The sequence below is a fragment of the Musa acuminata genome, chromosome BXJ2-11 (assembly GCF_036884655.1).
Source record: "Musa acuminata AAA Group cultivar baxijiao chromosome BXJ2-11, Cavendish_Baxijiao_AAA, whole genome shotgun sequence".
NCBI lineage: Eukaryota > Viridiplantae > Streptophyta > Magnoliopsida > Zingiberales > Musaceae > Musa > Musa acuminata.
Window position 1 is genome coordinate 9230001 of NC_088348.1, and position 20341 is coordinate 9250341.

A 20341-nucleotide genomic window follows, 5' to 3' on the forward strand; every position below is an offset into this window, starting at 1 on the left:
ATAATAATAAATTGTTTGGATTGACTACATGTATCTTTTATCACTATTGAGATGCATAAAATATTATATATTTAATTAAGTTAAAAATATTTAAATATTTATTTATAATTTATATTAAAGTTTTATTTCTCTATCTCTCCTTGTACATAATGGCACTCATTTTTTCTCTTCTAATTATTATATCCATATGTATCGTAAGGATATCTTCATATCATCTTAACCGGTTATCTCATTTTATTCTTTGTCGAAGTAATACTTAATTATCTATGAATAAAAATATATTTTTTTCTATCTTTCATAATAACTTCACACATCCACATCAATATTCACATATTAGCAATATAAATTTTTTATATATATGTTTCTTACTAACTATCTAATATTTAGATCCAAAAAATATTATATGTTTAATATATTATAATTTTTTTATCTCAAAGATATCTGATAATTCTACAAAACTTCTAATGACCATTATCATTTTAGCCATCCTTTTTTTAATTTATGAATAATATATTTATTGATTTCTTCATCTTATTTAATAATTGATAGGAAATCCCTAAAACTTTTCTTTAAAAGAATTTATTACTCATCCAATTTAATAATATTTTTATATCCATTTGTAGTATTACTAAAATTATATCTCATATATTCAAACTTAGTTTTAATTAATATAAAATCTTTAATTTTTAATGATTACCTCAAGAACTCAAGTTAAGAATTAATTCTAATTAGACTCTTATTAACTAAAATAATATCATCACTAAATAATATATATCAAATAAGTTTATCTTATTTATCCATTATCAATATGACAAGATATGAATTTAATGCAAAGTCTTGATATACTTATATAATAATAAAAGGCTCATTGGACATATTTCCTTTAATATTAGTAGCTACATTATCATACATATCATAATTAGTGGATATATATTTTTTCTAAAATCCATAATAATAAATCTCTACAAACTTTGTTATAAGCTTTCTCTAAAATAGTAAAAATCATATACAAATCTTTCTTTTCTCTTTATATTTTTTTAATTAATTATCTTAATAAATAAATAACTTATATTGCTAATCTCCAAAGAATAAACCAAATTAATTTTTAGATTCATTTGCCTGAAGTCTTGTCTAACTTTTATTACTCTTTTTTCAAAATTTCATAATAATTTTTATTCCTTTATTATTAGAATAGTTTTGTATATTACTCTTATTCTTATAAATTATATAAAAACTCTTTCTCCATCCATCAAGCATTATTTTAAACATCATAATATTATTAAATAAGTTATTCTTTTTCTTTGTTTTTTTAAACCTAGATGAGGATATCAATAGGTCTTACACTCTAAGCTAATTTCATTTTTTTTATAGGATTTTTTACTTAACTAGTTCTAATTTTATGAACAAATCTATGATTACTAAATGTACTATTAAAGCTAAATCATGTGTGGAATGTTTATCAAATAAATTTTTTTATTTTAAATTTATTATTATTAATCGGTATTCTTAGGTATTCGGCCTTAATACATCTAATATTACTTTAGTCCTCACACTTTTTTCTCTATCTTTTAGAAAATTGATGTATATCTTTTTCATCATTTTTAGTACATAATTTATTATTAAAATTATCAAGAATTTTATATTTTATCATCCTAACGGTTATTTTAAACTTTTTATTTTTTAAAAATGTCTTTATTTTTATAATTTTATCGATATTTAAAATATAATATTTTAATAATAATAATTACTTTCTAGATCTTCTCATACCATCATCAACTCTCTTTAAACCGTACATCTACCTTCACTTTAATCAGAAATATTTTTTGATTAATTTTTTTAATTTTATTAGTAATCATAATCCAAATAATATTAATAGTATCTCCACAATAAATAAAACAAGTATAGAGGAAAAAAAGGTATAAAAAAAAATAAGTGTGGAGGAAAAAAATAAAAAAAAAATAATATGGAAAAATCCATATTCCTCTATCAAGATCCAAATAAGTTAAGATCAGACTGTTAGCCTAACATTTTTCTTCTTCTTATAATAATTCTTCTTTTCTTGTTTCAGTGTGTCTTCAATTATTTTCTTGTGTATACTTTTCTTTCTTATTTCCCGTAGTCCTTCAGTGTTAACAAAGCTATCACACAGCTAAATCCTGATGTTGATCGAGTTGGTGAACGACGAGGAACTTGTGGCTTCTCTCGACGTTCTTGTCCATGTCTCACCCACATTCCCATCATGTACAATCGAATCTCTGCTAGATAAATTGAGCGGTTCTTCTTCTTGGAAGTTAACAGTTACCTGAAGCACCGAGACTGCCTCTCCCACCCATGGCTGAACTCCTTGCCCGTGAACCCCTCTTGCCAAAGGAAAAGCTAAGCCATGGCAGTGGCAAGACTACCTCTTTCTTGCCTTCTCTGGCTAGACTGGGGCTCAAATCACTGATGTGGGCAATCTTCCTGGTCTGGGTTGCTGCCATATTCTTCTTCCCCACCGAGTTGGTGAAGAGCTTGTTCTCGAGATGGACTAAATTGACTGAACAAACCGTCTTCGGGCTCACAGGTCTGCTCTCTTCCTACTGTTTGATGTTTGGCTTAAGAGATGGCAGATGTCTGACTGATCAAGTGTGGCTTCAAATGTGCAGGAAGTTTCTTCCTTGGTTTCAGCGGCCCGATCCTTGTTATCGCTCTTCTCGCATTCGTATACATAATTGCCTTCCCCAGAGACGATTTCAAGTATGCGTATCGATCGTTCATTCGATTTGAGTTCACTTTTGTGCTGCAAGAATTCAGAACTAAGATGCTTCTTTTTGTCAGGAAAAAGAGTGCGAGGCTTCCGAGGTTTCGGCTCTGGACGTTCCCGGTCATCGTTGATGGGCCTTTTGGTGTTGTTTCTGCTGCGGAATTCATCGGGATAGTCTTGTTTTCCGCTTATGTTCTGTGGACGATCATCGCTTACACCGTGGAGAATCGCAGCTTGATCTCAAAGCTCCTGTTCCCTTCGAATATTAAACTGTATGTCAGCTCCGACATGATCATCTCACTTAAAGATCGCGAAGTTGAATGTATTTCTTGTAGAAATTTGTTATGCTTCATTCTGCATGCTTAGATTTCAATTTTTGGGCTCCATCAACGAAACATAAATTACTTGTCAAGCATCATCAGTGGTGAGGATCTTCAGTCATATTAGTCATGTTCAGAGCTTCAGTCCATGTTGCTGCTAATGAAATTGTAGCGAAAAACAAAACACTTAACAGAGTATCACAGTATCATTAGATCTTTGCAGAAATCGTTCTCGATGTTCTTGATGATACTTTTTTTTTTTTTTATGAGGTTATGGAATCTGCACATGGTTTAATTCGCTTCCATCATATTTGCGGTACTATCTGCATGCTGTGCTTTTCTTGTTCTTCTTCCCCATGTCACAAAATCATAAAACCCATAGAAATCGTCATTCTTCTTCATCCAACAATAATTTGAAGTTGAACCTGTGATTGCCATGACTTGAGTAGGTAATGCTTGGCATCCTCTCTAATGTAGAAATTTCAAGCTTTCAGGTACTTATTCTTGGAGCTGACTGGGCTTCGCCTAGGCTTGATCGGATTGTTTTGCTTGGCATTTCTATTTCTCCCAGTCGCGAGGGGATCGATTCTTCTCCGCTTAATAGACATCCCATTTGAGCATGTTACCAGATACCATGTGTGGCTTGGACATCTCACAATGGCTATGTTTACATTACATGGCTTGTTCTATGTCATCTCATGGGCACTGCAGGGGCGCCTCCTGCATGAAGTGAGCTTGACTTCCTTTAATTGTTCTGCTTAGCAATTAAAATGATCATAGAAATAAATCACAATGGTGATAGTATCCGAGATGCTGCATTTGTTTCTACTATTGCCTCCTGGATTGTTTTAACCTTATGATTTGCTTAGACAAAGTTAGATAGTTTGATTTCCACAAAGCAGAGTATATCTTCAAAAAAGCACTAGTTTAGTATGAATTAAATATTTTTTTCAGCGGTTAATCTGTTATTATGCTAAGCAATTGCTTGTGATACATATTATAGCAGAAATAATTCGATATTAAATTAGTCACATTCTAAGATTTTTTTTGTGGTGCATTAATGATGTTTCATACTTTCATTTTCCAGGAAAAGAGTACCTTAGATGCTGATCTTGAGCAAAAAAGAATTATTTTTTATCTAACATACTACTTTTCTTTTCAGTTATGTTTTTATGCTAAATAATTTTTCTTACCAAATTGGACTTGCAGTGGGCTTTAACTTGAATCATTAACATTATTATTGAAATATTATCCTGTGAACATTGATTTTGTATGTCCACTTAAGTTTTATATTAAATATTCAAAGAAGAAAATTCTGTAGATAGAATTTTACTTATAGATTTCAGTGGACTCCCATCAGATCTGAAGGGGCTTATGTACTCATGCAACACTACATGTTTATGTACCGAATCTGAAGAGGCATGCTTGGTATAAACCACTCAGATTTATCTGCTATGTTAACGCAAGATGTGAACTTGCATGCAGATTCTGGAGTGGAAGGACATCGGAATTGCCAATCTCCCGGGAGTAATTAGTCTGGCCGCTGGGCTGCTTATGTGGGTTACATCACTCCACCCTGTGCGGAAGAACTATTTCGAGCTCTTCTTTTACACCCACCAGTTGTATGTGATCTTTGTTGTCTTCCTCGCCCTACATGTTGGTGACTTCGTCTTCAGCATCGCTGCCGGAGCAATCTTCCTTTTTGTTCTCGATCGTTTTCTGCGATTCTGCCAGTCGCGGACCACCGTGAACATCCTCTCAGCAGCCTGTCATCCATGTGGAACTGTGGAACTTGTTCTCTCAAAACCAGCAAGTATAACTTCTTGACCATTTCCAGCAAGATTGGGAAGAAGTTTTATCTTTTTCAGCTGATCTTTGTTAACTTACTGATCTCCTAATTAAACTCCCTGTTCATGCACTGCAGATCTTCGGTACAACGCACTCGGTTTTGTGTTCCTGCAAGTACGTGAATTGTCATGGCTGCAGTGGCATCCCTTCAGTGTTTCCTCCAGTCCGATGGATGGCAAACACCATCTATCAATTCTTATAAAAGTTCTTGGAGAATGGACAGGGAGACTACGTGACATCATCTCCAAAGTCCCTGAGCAACCACAAATCAGCATCCCTTCACAGCCTAAGATCACTGCCTCTGTCGAAGGACCATATGGACATGAAGTACCCTACCATTTGATGTAAGCCTATTCTGTGGCAGTTGTTTCTCTTGTTTTCTTGTTCTTGCTATCATCTATTTGTTGCTTTCAGATCAACTGATCATTCTATTTGTGGCTGTCAGGTATGAGAATCTAATCCTGGTAGCTGGAGGCATTGGCATTTCACCATTTTTTGCTATCATAAGCGACATCTGCCGCCGGATCAATGAGGGCAAACCTTGTGTTCCAAAGAATGTGCTCATCATCTGGGCTGTCAAGAAATCCAAGGAGCTTTCTCTTCTTTCAGTTCTCAATGACCAGGCCATCTCTTCATCTTGCTTTAATTCCCTGCAGCTGGATATTCTTGCTTGTGTCACTCAAGAATCAGAGGCTCCACTGGTAGATGCACACTTCCAACATGTTTGTTCATCGAATTTGCTTGGCACTCCCCTAAGTTCTACTTCTTTGTTGCAGGAAGAGGGCATTATCAATGCTGATGAAAACTCGAGGTCTTCCTCCCTCTTAACCACCAGTGGAAGCAGAATGTCATGTTTGGTTGGCACAGGGAACAACATCTGGTCTGGGATCTACTTCGCTGTATCCACTTTCGGCTTCGTTCTGCTCTATGGATTGGTGGAAGCATATTACATCGTGCCTTCTGCAATCTCTGCTTGGTGGTACCGCGGCCTCCTGTTTACGATCTGCATGGTTGCCAGCGTCGTCATCCTCGGAGGTTCTGTCGTGTTCTTCTGGCATCTCTGGGAGAAGCATTCAAGCAGTGCGAGGTCGACAGAAGACGATGAGAAGGAACGAACCCTGCGCAACGAAACCACCACTGCGAACTTTGCAAGCATGCTAACTACTCAATATGGCCGCCGGCCGGATTTCCATGGTACGCCTACCGCTGCTTCTCATCCCAAGTCACAGTCGAAACCTGTAACTTTCTTCCCAGTTCATGAACATTCGTAATCTACATTTCTGCTCCTTTTGGTCCAGATCTATTCGGTTCGTTCGCGAAGACGAAGGGGAGCGTCGACGTCGGCGTCATCGTGTGTGGGCCGCCTGGTCTTCAGACGAGCGTCGCTAAGGAGTGCAGGTCGCAGAACATCCGGGGAAGCTGGAATCAGCCTGTCTTCCACTTCAACAGCCACAGCTTTGATCTCTAGTAGCTCGCTCGTACATGGCATCTTCTTCCCTGGAGCTTGGATTACTAGTACGGTCATATCTCATCAAATAACCTCTCTCTCTCTCTAATATATGTAGATAAAATTCCTGAGATGTATACATGACTAAAGATAAATCATATAAGCAATGTCAATTAGTTACTAACTGTTCTTCCACGAGGCGACTAACACGACTCCTACAGTGAGCTCGACGACGGAGTGTAAACTGCACGTGGAGGAATTATATGTGCAATACGAGAACAGCGGTCGAGACCGGTGCGGCACGTCCGCCACCCTCTGACAGACCCACGCGCTCCTCCAATACCAGACAGTGGGAAATGTTCCCGTTGCTTTTCTTTTGCTTTCGTGGCGATGCGATCCACCGGGCACCCACCACCGCCCCTCTCGTGCTCCATCATCATTCTCTCGCAGTCATTTTGGGGCAGCATGTGATCAAAGGCGCGTCGGCGGTATCACAAAGTTGACCTTTACGTGGGCGTTTGACAGACTCGAAGCAAACTCTGCGGGGGCGGCGCGAAAAGCTCATGCGTCGTGCCCCGACATGCGGCCCGCATACAGAGAGGTAGAGGGTGCTTTGGTCCATGTGCTGCGACCCCACCAACGGTGGGTCACGCTCGTGGCCTCAAGTCGTGACGTCGGTGTGTCGATGTGTAGATAGCCTCCTGGGCCCACACAATGTGTCTCTGGTAGCGTCCGAAGGATCATCGAATATTTGTTGTTCTCGGGATCTTGGCGTCCCTTCGTTCTTTCATCGACGGCCAAGAATGCTTGTGGGAGTTGGGAATCGAGAACCGACAAGGTGGGGCTCCGACCGATTCCCTCTCCTTGTCAACACCACTCACCGACGTGAGCTTTTGAAATAACTAACCCTGCTTGTCCAACATGCTTTGATACAAGAGCAATAGTTAATCGACCGCGATCCATTTCTACACCCAACACAACGAGAGAGAGAGAGAGAGAGAGAAAGAGGCGAACAGAAATGGCGATGGAGATGGAGATGGAGGGCTTTTTGAGGGAGTGTGAGAGGTCTGGAGACGCCGCCTACGCCGCTCTCAAATTCCTTCTGGAGAAGCTGGAGAACCCGGCCACCCGATCCGACGCCCGTGTGTTCCTCGCCCGCGTTCAGCAACGGTTCCACGCCAAGGACGACGCTGATCGATGCTTCCGCACCTACCATTTCCGTATCCACGACGTCCTCCTCCACGATTTCCAAGGTCGAGGGTTCCCTCCTTTCTCAGTCTTGCTCCCGCTTCTGTCTCCTCTTTCTATCGTCACCCTGTCGTTCTTGATCCTCTTTAGAATCTATCTTCTCACTTAACTTACTACACAGGAACTTGCGATGTTTCCGATTGTTAGCTTTATGGATTCGACTAAGTTTTGGATCAGATTCCATACGGATCAATCTGTCTTCATCCTTTCTTTATCTGGTTGACACACATATTGGACGTCTGATATAAATCTATTATGTTCCATTTCTGTTTCCATTAAAATTTGAACTTTAGGCTTGTGTAAATGACAAATCACACTGGATATTTCTTATCTTTTGTTGTTTGTTCAAGAAAATGGCTGCTGGGGATCCTGATTCGAGTTGTCTGTTAAGGTTGACTTGGTTCTAACGCAAAGGTTGAACTCAGACAAATGGTGTAGTGTGATAGGACGTAGTGGAAGAAACGTACTGAGATCTGGATTATGTGTATCCTCGTCCCACGCTAATGATTTGTTGTTATTCATTCGATGTCATCAATTGCTTACCTTTTATTTACACTCTTTTTATCCGGTGGATGCAAATTGCATCTAGTACTTAAGCCCATAGGTTATTTGAGTAGCTTTATTTGGTTATTGATCTGGACTTGTTATGGGAATCTGACGACAGATATCAGAATTCTGTGTAACTGATTTCCGTTTTTCAGTAAACCTACCTATTCATAAAAAATCAAATCAAAATTTTAGAATTTTTCTCTTTTTTGGTGACGATTTTTAGTCAACCTTGTTCCTCTCAAACTTATCTAGCAGTCCCAGGAGAGGCAAGGTTGGAGTCCAGGTTTCACATAAACAGGATGTTGCCAAAAAAGGGGGGAAGAACATTTGTAACAAGATACCCTAGAATTCATGTTTTCCAAGCATGAATGTGACTGGGTGGGGTCAATGTGAGAGCTTAAGGCTTATCTTACTTTTGGGGGAGCCCCCGACGATTGGAGTTTATATTCAAGGATAGTGTCTAGATATTACAGGTTCCAAAAAATCAAGGTAAGATTAGAAACAACAAAGAGGAAAAAGGTCAACATTTATATTTCTACTTATGACGTGGAAGAAGATACTTACCTGCTCATTATGCTCCAAGAATGCAATTGAGCTTGGTGTTGCTAAGTAACCCATCGCTAACTTCTTGTTTCCAGTTTTGGTACTTAATATATGTATTACTCGTTCTTTCAGATTATTTGAATGAAACTACAATGTGGAAGCATATATTTCATTTACTAATGCGCTTACATGGGCAAGTAACAAGTAATATTTGTTTCTTTATATGTTGAAAATTTCTGCTGGTTGAGTATTGAAAATTTGGAAGCTTGTTTTATGCTTACCAATTGGATATCAGGTTAGACTTATTCTTCTCAAAGTTAGTTTCCTCTCATTGCTGATCTAACAATTTACAATTCACCAGGATTCCAAAAGAGAAAGAAGCTGACCATGATGGTGATCCCTAGCATTTTCATTCCAGAAGATTGGTCTTTTACTTTCTATGAGGGCATAAATCGCCATCCTGATTCCATTTTCAAGGACAAAACTGTTGCTGAGCTTGGTTGTGGAAATGGATGGATATCCATTGCACTTGCTGAAAAGTGGTCCCCTTTAAAGGTTTAATTCTGTTTGCCAGATACTCGTATCCATAATTTATACATAAGTCATGTTTCAGTTCATCCTGGATAAGTGATTTACCATGGTGAGCTTTAAGTCATTTACCATCGGCGCAAGCTGCTTATGTGTATCAAAATATCATCAGACACAGTTTGAAGCAAGGTTTGTCATACCGAAATGTACCGCCAGTACCGGGCAGTACATACTGGTCCGACAGGTTACCGGTACGCGAACCGCCCGGTACCGCTACAGTGCTACAGTATTTTACTGTAGTACTGTAGCACTACTACAGTACTATATTGTAGCACTGTTATAGTATAAAAAACATAAAATTATTCGGTACATCGGTACCGTACCGAGCCCGGGTTGAAACACCGGTACGGTACGATACAGCGAACCTTGGTTTGAAGTTTCTCCATTTGCTTCTAGCTTCAAATTGACAATCTTTATGCCATTAGATATATGGCTTATAGCTTGGAATTATTGGTACCTATTTATTCCTTTCTATTTGCAGCAGTGGTGCATGCTTTCTTTAGGTTCTCGGATCTTTGAAGAGTTTGGATAAAGAGGGAAGAATGTGGAATTTGATCTAGAGAAAGTTCTGTGCAATATGCACGTGTAAAGATTTAGAGACAACGAATGAAATAAACTCTTCCAAAGAACTTTATGGTAAATAAACAAAGTTGAACTGATATATATTCAATCACAAACATTATGTATTTTCTCTTTGACAAGCAACTAACTTCTTGCCCTTAAATAGTATGTTTTAGCATAGTGCATAAACTTTGATGCTCATCTTCCATATTCTTGTTTTAACACCTTTATTGTATAAATAATTATATAGGTGTTTTTTTTCAAATAAATTGTTACTTATACAACAAGGTTGGCATGTTTTGTGTTATGCTCCCTCTGATTGTAAGTGCCAATTTCTTCATGTTCTTTCTATTTTAAAGTTATTATGAATTTGTCCTCATAGTAATCTCCAAGTACTAATGTGGCTCTATCCAGGTGTATGGGCTTGATATTAATCCAAGAGCTGTCAAAATTTCATGGATTAATTTGTTCTTGAATGCATTGGATGAGAATGGGTGTCCTATCTATGATGGAGAGGGAAAAACTCTGCTTGATAGGGTGGAATTCCATGAATCAGATCTTCTAGCTTATTGCAGGAAAAATGATATACAACTAGAGCGTATTGTTGGATGCATCCCTCAGGTACTGAACAAAGTTTTTGAAAATGTGGAAAACCTAGTTTTTGGCAATTTAGCTCATCTGCGACCAATGTTATTATTCAGTTATGCTAATGTACAAACATGATGGTTTGTGCCAAATTAGGACTTCCACACATGTAAAACCATAATTTATCTACTTCAAATGTTGGTTGGTTATGTATGTACATTCTTTCCCTTTGTGTGGTTGGATTGGGTTACTTAATACTTGTCTGACCAATCTGAAGTAGACTTGTCCTCTTTAATTATACTTTTAACTTCCATATCTTGAAGTTTCTTAGCTTATTTTAGTTGATTGTTTTGCAATTCTTGGACTCAACTTTCAGCAACATGATCCTTCTAAAATCTTAAGCGCAAATATGCTTTATGTTCACATAACTAAACACACAATTTCGTGGCAATCATCCTGAAGTTATTTAGTAATTTATCCATGTCTTCACTTGTTTGTATTATCGATAGATGATTTGAGATATTTGTTTTCCTGCATGATTTGGTTTATGCTATCCTTTGTCAGATTCTCAACCCAAATCCAGAGGCCATGTCAAAGATGATTACTGAAAATGCAAGCGAGGAATTTTTGTACTCGTTAAGTAACTATTGCGCTCTTCAGGTTGGCACACAAACTGCATATGCTTTGTTTTGTTTCCTTTATATTCATCATGGGTTTCTAAAAGGTGGCATTTGCTTATCTGCATGTCGATATGTAGGGAAGTTAATTTTGATAAAATTTTTAAGCCACAAAAAAAATGTCATATGCTGTTCCCTGATAATTTATTGTAATGCCTTTGAGTGTTTAGATGGTGTTTTACCCCTTTTTTTACCTATTTTATAATTTAGATAATTCTGTATTGGTTAAAATCCTTAGATAAAGAGGATCCTGTGTCTATTATAAATGTAACTTTAAAAACGACAAATGGATCCTTGACAAGATTATGTTATGGAGCATTTGTTTATAACTGGAAGTGCAGTTAAGATGGACCAAAAAAAGGCAAGCTGAAAGTCCAATTAAGTAATGTAAAATTATTTGTACAAAGCTCAATGGCCGCAAAAGACTCATGTAACTACCTGGGACGTTACTGCTTGTTGTTGTTCGTGTATATAGGGTCTTGAAATTGTAAGCTTTTCTCCGCTAAGTAAGACAAAACTGTTATGGCTGGATACAATATCTATGTGAGCTGCACCAATGCCTTTTACTTCCCAATTGTAGTGGGTGTGGGTTTTTGGGTGAAGATATATTCTACTTGCAGTGTAATGGTATAACTATGTGTTGTTGAAAATTAGAAGCATCTTTGTAAGAAGCAGGACCTAATCTAGTGTTACTCTAATTGGTAGACTTTTACTTGGAGCTTTGATCAAATAACTATGATTAATAGCCAAGGAATCTACCAAAGAATGAATGTTAATACTTTGCAATAGTTCAGAATAGTTGTGCAGAATGGGGCCTTTAGAGACTCAAAGGAATTTGCCGTATAAAAAAATTTATGGGACAAGCTGTAAAAACCTGATTCATTTGTACATGGTCGTTCATGAATTGGCTGTATGCATCTGAAACTTTCATGAGAATCACATGCAATTGGAATTCATGCAAAGATCCCAGCTACTTTACACTAGTCAGTATATGAGGTTACAAATAGTGTTAACCAAAATGCCAAGTATTGGTCGGATGACAGAGTCAGACAAGCTTTTACCCATTGTGTGGTGTTGGCTATTGATCACAAACTCGAAAACAAAAGGGCTCATGGAAGAGTCAGCTAATTGATATCAATGGAAGAAGAAAAAGTAATGCCCATCAGACACCTGTTGCAAGCGGTGCAACGACCCATCCTTAGCCCCTTTGTTGTGAAATTGTTATGAGCTTATGAAGTTTATCTTTTTATTGCATTGCCCATAAAGTGTTTGTGTGATGTTTATTTGTGTTACCCTGAGTTTATAACTGGGAGGAGCGACAATGGCAGCTTTTCCATGCATTCACATTCATTAATCCGCTTGCAAGTCCCTTTGGGACTGCACAAGGTTATGGGGAGATTGACCCTTTGCAAACAGAGACCGCAAGGGTGCTGTACAACTTAGACCAATTGCTGACCCTAGCAGAATATAATATTATGCTATAATGTAATTTGTTGTAGTATGTCAACGACTCAACAGGTTCATTTTGTATTCTTTTCTGAGTTATAATTTGAAAGGAAAATTCTGTTATTGTGGTCGTTAAGTAGCTTGATCAATTGGGAACATTGTGTTCTTTGTGACATGAAGTCATATATTCCCAGCTGTTAACACTTTAGATGCATGTAGGTCTGTTAAGTGGCACCTTCCACTAAATTTATTTCTTAGTGGCATCATCCAACCATAAGTTTATCTTATTACAAATTTCTGAACAACCATCATGAAAACAGAGATGTTACCTTGGTCATGATATTATTTCACATCAACCCAATTAGTAAAAAGTTCACAAGTTAGAAGAAGGCACAGTCTAGCAACTATGCATGGAACCACTTGAGAAAGCAAAGTCCCTAACAGAAGTGAATAGTGATCTTTGATGTAAAGAAAATGTATAAAGAAGAAATGTTTTGTTTACTTCTTTACTTTGTAAAACATAAACAATAAATAAGAAATGTGTCCTAATATTCTCTTAAGCACCCAACACATCACGAAGTACCAGACATGTTTGAGAGTTTCAGATATGTATTAGTGTCCGACATGCACACAGTAATCCTTTTGAAGTGTTTGTGCTTTATGATTCGTAGCTGTCCTCTCATGTCTAGTGAGATGTTCCATCCTTGCCTTTTTACTATCAATTATGTGAATTTCATTTTATATCATTGTGGGTTCATTTTGAAGATGTTGGACTGCATATGTACTTTTTTTGTTATTTATTTTGCTCCAGTATTATGTTTAAAGTTTTTGTGACAAATGATATGGTTAGTAGTTCATGACCTGAAAGGCCAGTAACTTTCTAGGTCTCTAGTGCCTTTTGGAAAATAATCATTTCAATATGAATATTAGTTTTGCAACCAGTTCTGGGTCCATTCATCTATGTTATCCTAGTTCTGCATGACATTCAGACTTTGCAAGAAATTTATGCCTGTATAGGCTTGTGCATGCAAGATAAAATTCAGTTGAGCAATCTTTGTTACTTTCTTAAATGAAAGCCTAAAACAATTGAAATTGATATTTTTGGATCTCTTATCTTTCCTTTTAGTTTACTTTCTAATTCAGAATGGTAGATTTTCTATATGTCATATCCTTCTATGATTTATAATTGTTGCATAAAACTATCAAACTAGGGCTTTGTTGAGGATCAATTTGGCTTGGGTTTAATTGCACGAGCTGTTGAGGAAGGAATTGAAGTCATAAAGCCTATGGGAATTATGGTATTTAATATAGGAGGACGTCCAGGGCAAGGTGTTTGCAAACGATTGTTTGAACGTCGTGGTTTCCATATCACAAAGCTTTGGCAAACAAAAGTTATGCAGGTATATGAAATTGACAATCTTTGACTAAATCTGACTGTGACTGCTTGATTACCTAAAGACATCCCTGGAAATCTATATTTCTTGAGTTTTTGCAGTCAAGATCATTTCGTATTCTGTTACTTTCAAGTGTAATATGTTTTCCTTGGTCAACATTGTTCTGAAAATCTAATATAATCCAACTGAAATGAGTTGTCGTAGGCTGCTGATACAGATATTTCAGCCTTAGTTGAAATTGAGAAGAACAGCCATCATCGCTTTGAATTTTTTATGGGTCTTGTTGGTGATCAGCCTATTTGTGCTCGTACAGCTTGGGCATATGTGAAGTCTGGTTGTCGTATTTCACATGCTTTGTCTGTCTATAGTTGTCAACTTCGCCAACCAAATCAGGTGCATTATTTTTACTTTCTTTTTTGTTCTTTTAGAGAAATTTGTGCAGTGCACATAACTAACAATTTGTAGTATGTTGGCAGGTGAAAACCATATTTGAATTTTTAAGAAATGGTTTTCGAGAGGTCAGCAGCTCCTTAGATCTGTCATTTGATGATGATTCTGTTGCTGATGAAAAGATACCATTCCTAGCTTATCTTGCTAGTGTATTAAAAGAAAATTCATTTCTTCCATATGATCCCCCAGCTGGAAGTATGCGTTTTAGAAGCCTTATAGCTGGATTTATGAAAGTATACCATCACATTCCACTAAGTGCAGATGTAAGCAGTTAAAATCTGCACGCCACCTTTCTACTGCAAGAAGTTTATTTCCTGCGCCTGCTTATATGTGAATGGTCTACTTTTAGAATTGGAATTTGCAAATGCTACTGTTGTTTACAGATTAAGTCACAGAAATCATAGCATAGATTGTAGACCATAAGCATGTAAAATTTGATGATTCTTCATGAACTTGTCATAAAAGCTGGACATGCATTGAGTGTCACTTGCTTTTAAAGTCAATTTTGTAATTGTTTTATCTCTGGTCAGACATCAAACATGCCACTCCAGTCTAGATTGTTTTTTGGTTTTAAGTTTGCATTTACATATTTATTGATATAGGTTTTGGCCAGTGGTGTTTCATGAACACTCTTCATGATGATACTATGAAGATATGAGGCCCATTTGTAGTCTAATTCTGCAAGTTGCATAATTGGCAACTCTTATTAGGAAAATCTGTACTAACTTATATACAGCAAGATGATAGAACTTCCTCTTGTTGAAGAGTACCACATGAAATGGTTTCTCCAGATGTGTGACAAAATTTATGTATTTCATATATTTCTTCGTTATCACTACTGCAATAGTATTATGTTCTCTAATGCTGATAAGTGAATATGCTTCTAATAAATGTTGGATTCAGTGAACAGGTGTTCATGCAACCCTGTTTAGTGCATTTGAGTGGGGTGCAATATTTGGCTTCATATGCTTGTGGTTTTCTGTTAGATTATTCTTATAGTTGCTTCTATTAGTCCCTCAACTCCTGCTAATTTTTGCATGATATGTGTAGCTCTCAGAGCTACAATGACTATTCAATTTAGTTATTTTGATCAAGCTAATTTCTGTTTGCTAATAGACACAATTTCTTTGAACTTTGAGCTTCATTGGTTGGTTGCAGTGTCCTGCCTACAGTATTTTACTCTCTAATTTTAATATATGATGACAATCATAACCTCATATACTGGCCACAGACAGTTAGCTAACTGCAAATACATGACTGTTTAAGGAGAACTATGATTTTAGAACTGTAACCTCTGGAATCAAACAGCAGAAAAGCATTCTTTTTTATGATTTTTACTGCAGCTAGATTAAATTACAAGTCACTTACTCCAACTTTTGACTTTTGTTTAGTTTTCTTTTAACAATAAGTTAAAGGAAGTTTACATAGTTGAAATAAGTTAAAAGTTTCAAGCATGCATTATCCCCAAGCCAATGTTGCAGTGCCCCTGGTTCGGTGTAGCTTTCTTGGAACAATTTTTCTTTTATAGTGCCAAGTGGCACATACTGTAGCTTCATACATCAACTAGTATAACAGCTCATCATGGTCATAATGACATAGAAATGTTTTTAATTGAAGGTGTGGACATTATTAATTGATTGTGGATTTATTAAAACAGAACAATCCACTACCTAATTTCTGTAAGTTTCATGCTTAAACCTTCCATGCAATTTTTTAATAATAATATGAGAAGTAATATATACTCATATGAGTTAACAATTACTTGAGTTGCTATTTTTGTCTATTGAAATATTTATAGGTGTCCATATAGCTGATCCAAATAGTTGGGAGCATGACATGTATTTTTTGACACTATTATAACCAAATACAATTATTGTGTTGTCAATGTGAAATAAACGGTGCCATATATTTGAGTCTCTTTTTGTGCTTGGTGTTGTTCTAAAAAAAACAAAGGGTGGCATGTTGACTTTATATGTTTTCTGGTTTACAAGAATGTTACAGTATTCCCTTCAAGATCTGTGGCAATTGAGAATGCTCTTCGGCTCTTCTCTCCACGACTTGCTATTGTCGATGAACATTTGACTAGAAACTTGCCAAAGCAATGGCTGACATCTTTAGAAATTGAGGTAAGGCCCTACATCAGCTATGCTCGCTCTTGCCCTTCATGGTTGTACATATGTGTGCATGCCTTTAGTAGCCTAAAAAAAGCTATGCTTGAGCTCAGAGCTTACTGTGCTTATACTAGCTTGATGAAGGATTTTGTATGTAACTGTTTGGCGCACACTTAATTGTAAAATAATGATGCCATAAGCTAGCACTGTTCATGTTAATCATATGATGGGATTTCGTTTACATCAGGGAACTAATGATGAACTTGAAGATATCATTACCGTGATTGAGGCACCGCGCCAGTCAGACCTGATGATTGAGTTGATTAAAAAGCTAAAGCCACAAGTTGTAATTACTGGCATGGCTCAGTTTGAGGCCATTACAACTTCTGCATTTGAAAATTTATTGAATACTACTGAAGAGCTTGGTGCCCGTCTTTTCTTGGATATATCAGACCACTTTGAGATCTCAAGTCTTCCTGGATCAAATGGAGTGTTAAAGTATCTTTCTGGCAAGAGTCTGCCGTCACATGCAGCTATCTTGTGTGGACTAGTGAAAAATCAGGTAAAAACTATTTGTGTCTCGATTTCAGCACTTGAACTCAAATGCTTTATGTAATTGGAAATTTGGAGATGGGCAAAATTTTAAGAACTTGGTTTTGTTGTTTGTCCATATATTTCTTTGGTTTAACAGGAAGCTCTTTAGCAAATTATTTCCCCAAGAAACACCTATTTAGCCAAGGGAAAGTTCCTCCACATCATGACATTGATTGTAGGGCATGTTTGATTAAAAATTTACTATATATTTACCCTTTCCTATATTATCTTTAGGACAGTTCTCTGATTTAACAGTTTAGATCAAAAAATTAAATAAGTAGTCTTAATGGCTCTTTGAGTGGTGGAATAATAGTTTTCTTCTCAGGTTTATTCTGATTTAGAAGTGGCCTTTGTCATATCTGAAGATGAGTCTGTATATACAACATTGCCGAAGACTGTGGAGTTACTGGAAGGGCATACAGCATTATTTAGTCAGTACTACTATGGCTGTCTGTTCCATGAGCTGCTCGCATTTCAGCTAGCAGATCGTCATTCACCTGCAGAGGTGCCTCTCTCTCTCTCTCTCTCTCTCTCTCTCTCTCTCTAACATGCATGCACAATCATGCACGTGCATTCATGTTCTTAGCATTGCTACTGGCAGTTATGATGATTCTTGCAACAAATCTTAAGTAATTACCTGTAATTTTCTGCATAGTTTTGTGTATATTGTGCAGAGGGTATGTCCAGACAGAAACTCGGCTAAGTTGATAGGATTTGCAAGTTCTGCTGTTTCTGCCGTAAACAATGCCGAGCTTTCCATCACTGATCATAAGGACAATTTACTGATTCACATGGATGTAGATCAAAGCTTCTTGCCAATACCTTCTGCCGTAAAAGCATCCATCTTCGAGAGCTTTGCAAGACAAAACATGGTTGAGTCTGAAACTGATGTTCGTTTTGGAATTCAGCAGCTGGTAAGGAATAGTTATGGGTTCCCATGTGATGGTTCTTCAGAGTTCATTTTTGCGAATTCTCAGTTAGCCCTTTTCAACAAGTTAATTCGTTGCTGCATACAAGAAAAAGGCACCTTACTTTTCCCCTCGGGCACAAATGGGAATTATGTCTCTGTGGCAAAGTTCATGAATGCAAACATTTTGACTGTCCCAACACAATCAGAAATAGGTTTTAAGCTTGTTCCAGATACACTTGCAAGCTTGCTTGGGACCTTAACAAACCCATGGTTGTACTTGTCTGGACCCACCGTCAATCCAACAGGCTTGCTATATGACAACAAAGAGATTAGTGAAATACTTGCTGTCTGTGCCAAGTATGGTGCCAGGGTGGTAATTGATACTTGTTTCTCAGGTCTAGAGTTCCGCAGAGATGGTTGGGAGGGATGGAATCTGAAAAATTGTCTTTCTTCACTTACATGTACTACTACTAACTCATCCTTCGCTGTGTCTCTGCTTGGTGGGTTGTCATTTGAGTTGCTCACCGGAGGTCTTGAGTTTGGATTCTTGATTTTGAATGAGTCAACCCTGATCGATGCATTTTCTACCCTACCGAGCTTGGGCAGGCCACACAGCACAGTCAAATATGCCATCAAAAAGTTGTTGGGTCTCCGCGGCCAAAAGTTTCAGCAGTTCTCTCGAGTCATGGATGAACAGAAAGATATTCTAAGAAGTCGTTCTGATTGCTTGATTAAGGTATATACTGTTATGCATTTAGAGTTTCAAATCAATTCAAATATTATGAGGACCATAGATAGATAGCATAGAAGAAATTGGACAAAACAATGTTTCAGCTATATATATAGTTCATGACTAACTGCAGTCTTTGACTGCTTGATAAATGCTATATATAAAATATTTATTTGTTTATTTATTTGTCTACTTTTGACTTGTATCCGAGATGGATAAGTTCACCTGAATGGAGCCTCAAAGGTTGGCCATAAGAATCAAAGTTGCTTTGAGACCATCTCATCTTACACTTTTACTTCTATTAGAAATTCTTTTTTTAATTTTATTTTATTTTTCAAGTAGACAGACTTTCTAAATTATCCTGGTACATGTTCCTTCTCTTTTGCAGACACTCCGAAGCTGCGGATGGGACGTCGTTGGCTGCTGTGGTGGTGTTTCTATGGTAGCTAAACCAACAGCTTATCTGGGCAAGATGCTTAAATTAGATGACTTCGAGGCCAAGCTTGATGCGACCAATTTCAGACAAGCCGTTCTAAAAGCTACTGGTCTGTGCATTAACAGTGGATCATGGACTGGAATTCCGAACTACTGCCGCCTCGCTTTCGCTCTCGAGAATTCCGAGTTTGAACGGGCATTACAATGCATCACTCGGTTCAAGAAGTTGGTTCTCGAGAATTGAGTATGCTCGACTACCTTTCTCATGTGATGTGACTCAGAAATAAATAGAACCTACAAAGGTAAGGTCAAGCGCATTTTCCATTGGGGATCTGTTACATACAGCTGATCCATGCCAATGTTTTCCTTGTGGGTATCCCCCCTCCAGGGGATTTCACGTAAGCTTCGTTTAGCTTTTTCTGCCTTGGAATTCTTCATCGGCTCATGGCTTGGTTTCTGTGGCCTGCTCACATGGACATGAAACGAGCGTTCCAGTCTATTGCTGGTTTGTCAGGTTTTGACCTGATACGCATGTTCCCCGAGCTGTAGTTTCTAAGAATGCAGACTCATAATTCGTGTCATCTAGCAGGTTTGAAACTTGAATGCAGATGATGATGGCTATCGATCTATCAATCTATCAATCGGTAGTTCCATGATGGTAGCTGTAACTCGATGTCTTTGTTTTACACTTGAGCTCTTTCAGGTTTTAATCTCTGGCACTAAGTCTTGCAGGATTCTCATGCGTCAAGATAAATCACATCGGGAAATTGAAGACACGGGTTTGATCCTCATCGGGAGAGAATCTCTTTCTGAGTTCGGGAATCAAAAGGTAATTTCTCCTTTGAAAGTGGGCGGGCTAGAGAACAGGTCAGATTTAGCATACGAGCTAACTACCGAGATTAACATTATCAGATTGGAACTTTAGAATCATCGATTTCAACATGTTATACGATAATCAAACTTAAAAAGAGCCAGAAATCTCTTCCGTCAACCTTTGGCTTCATGATAAGGGTTGGTTGTGGGTGTAGGGGCTGCAATTTTCTACATATGCAGGAGCTTTCTAGTATCATCGCTTTTCATTGTCATCGACATGTCATAGGATAATCAAAATTAAAAAGAGCTAAAAAACGAAGGACTTTTTTAGTATCAACTTTTCAATGTC

The 20341-nt window shown here is 37.3% G+C and overlaps 2 protein-coding genes across 2 annotated transcripts; both read left to right on the forward strand.

Moving 5' to 3' along the window:
• Positions 1-2284: 2284 nt before the first annotated feature.
• Positions 2285-7148, forward strand: LOC135627965 (ferric reduction oxidase 7, chloroplastic-like). The gene is made up of 10 exons (XM_065134447.1): positions 2285-2563; positions 2646-2736; positions 2818-3015; positions 3558-3792; positions 4549-4876; positions 4988-5255; positions 5357-5612; positions 5688-6105; positions 6210-6426; positions 6580-7148. The coding sequence occupies exons 1-9, from the start codon at positions 2332-2334 to the stop codon at positions 6377-6379; spliced, it is 2196 nt and encodes a 731-aa protein (XP_064990519.1). The 5' UTR covers positions 2285-2331; the 3' UTR covers positions 6380-6426; positions 6580-7148.
• A 145-nt stretch (positions 7149-7293) lies between these two features.
• On the forward strand, positions 7294-19835 carry LOC135627964 (methionine S-methyltransferase-like). The gene is made up of 12 exons (XM_065134446.1): positions 7294-7611; positions 9060-9253; positions 10262-10468; positions 10997-11092; positions 13767-13955; positions 14154-14342; positions 14426-14662; positions 16391-16525; positions 16758-17072; positions 17430-17609; positions 17779-18750; positions 19133-19835. The coding sequence occupies exons 1-12, from the start codon at positions 7377-7379 to the stop codon at positions 19421-19423; spliced, it is 3240 nt and encodes a 1079-aa protein (XP_064990518.1). The 5' UTR covers positions 7294-7376; the 3' UTR covers positions 19424-19835.
• The last annotated feature ends 506 nt before the right edge of the window (positions 19836-20341 follow it).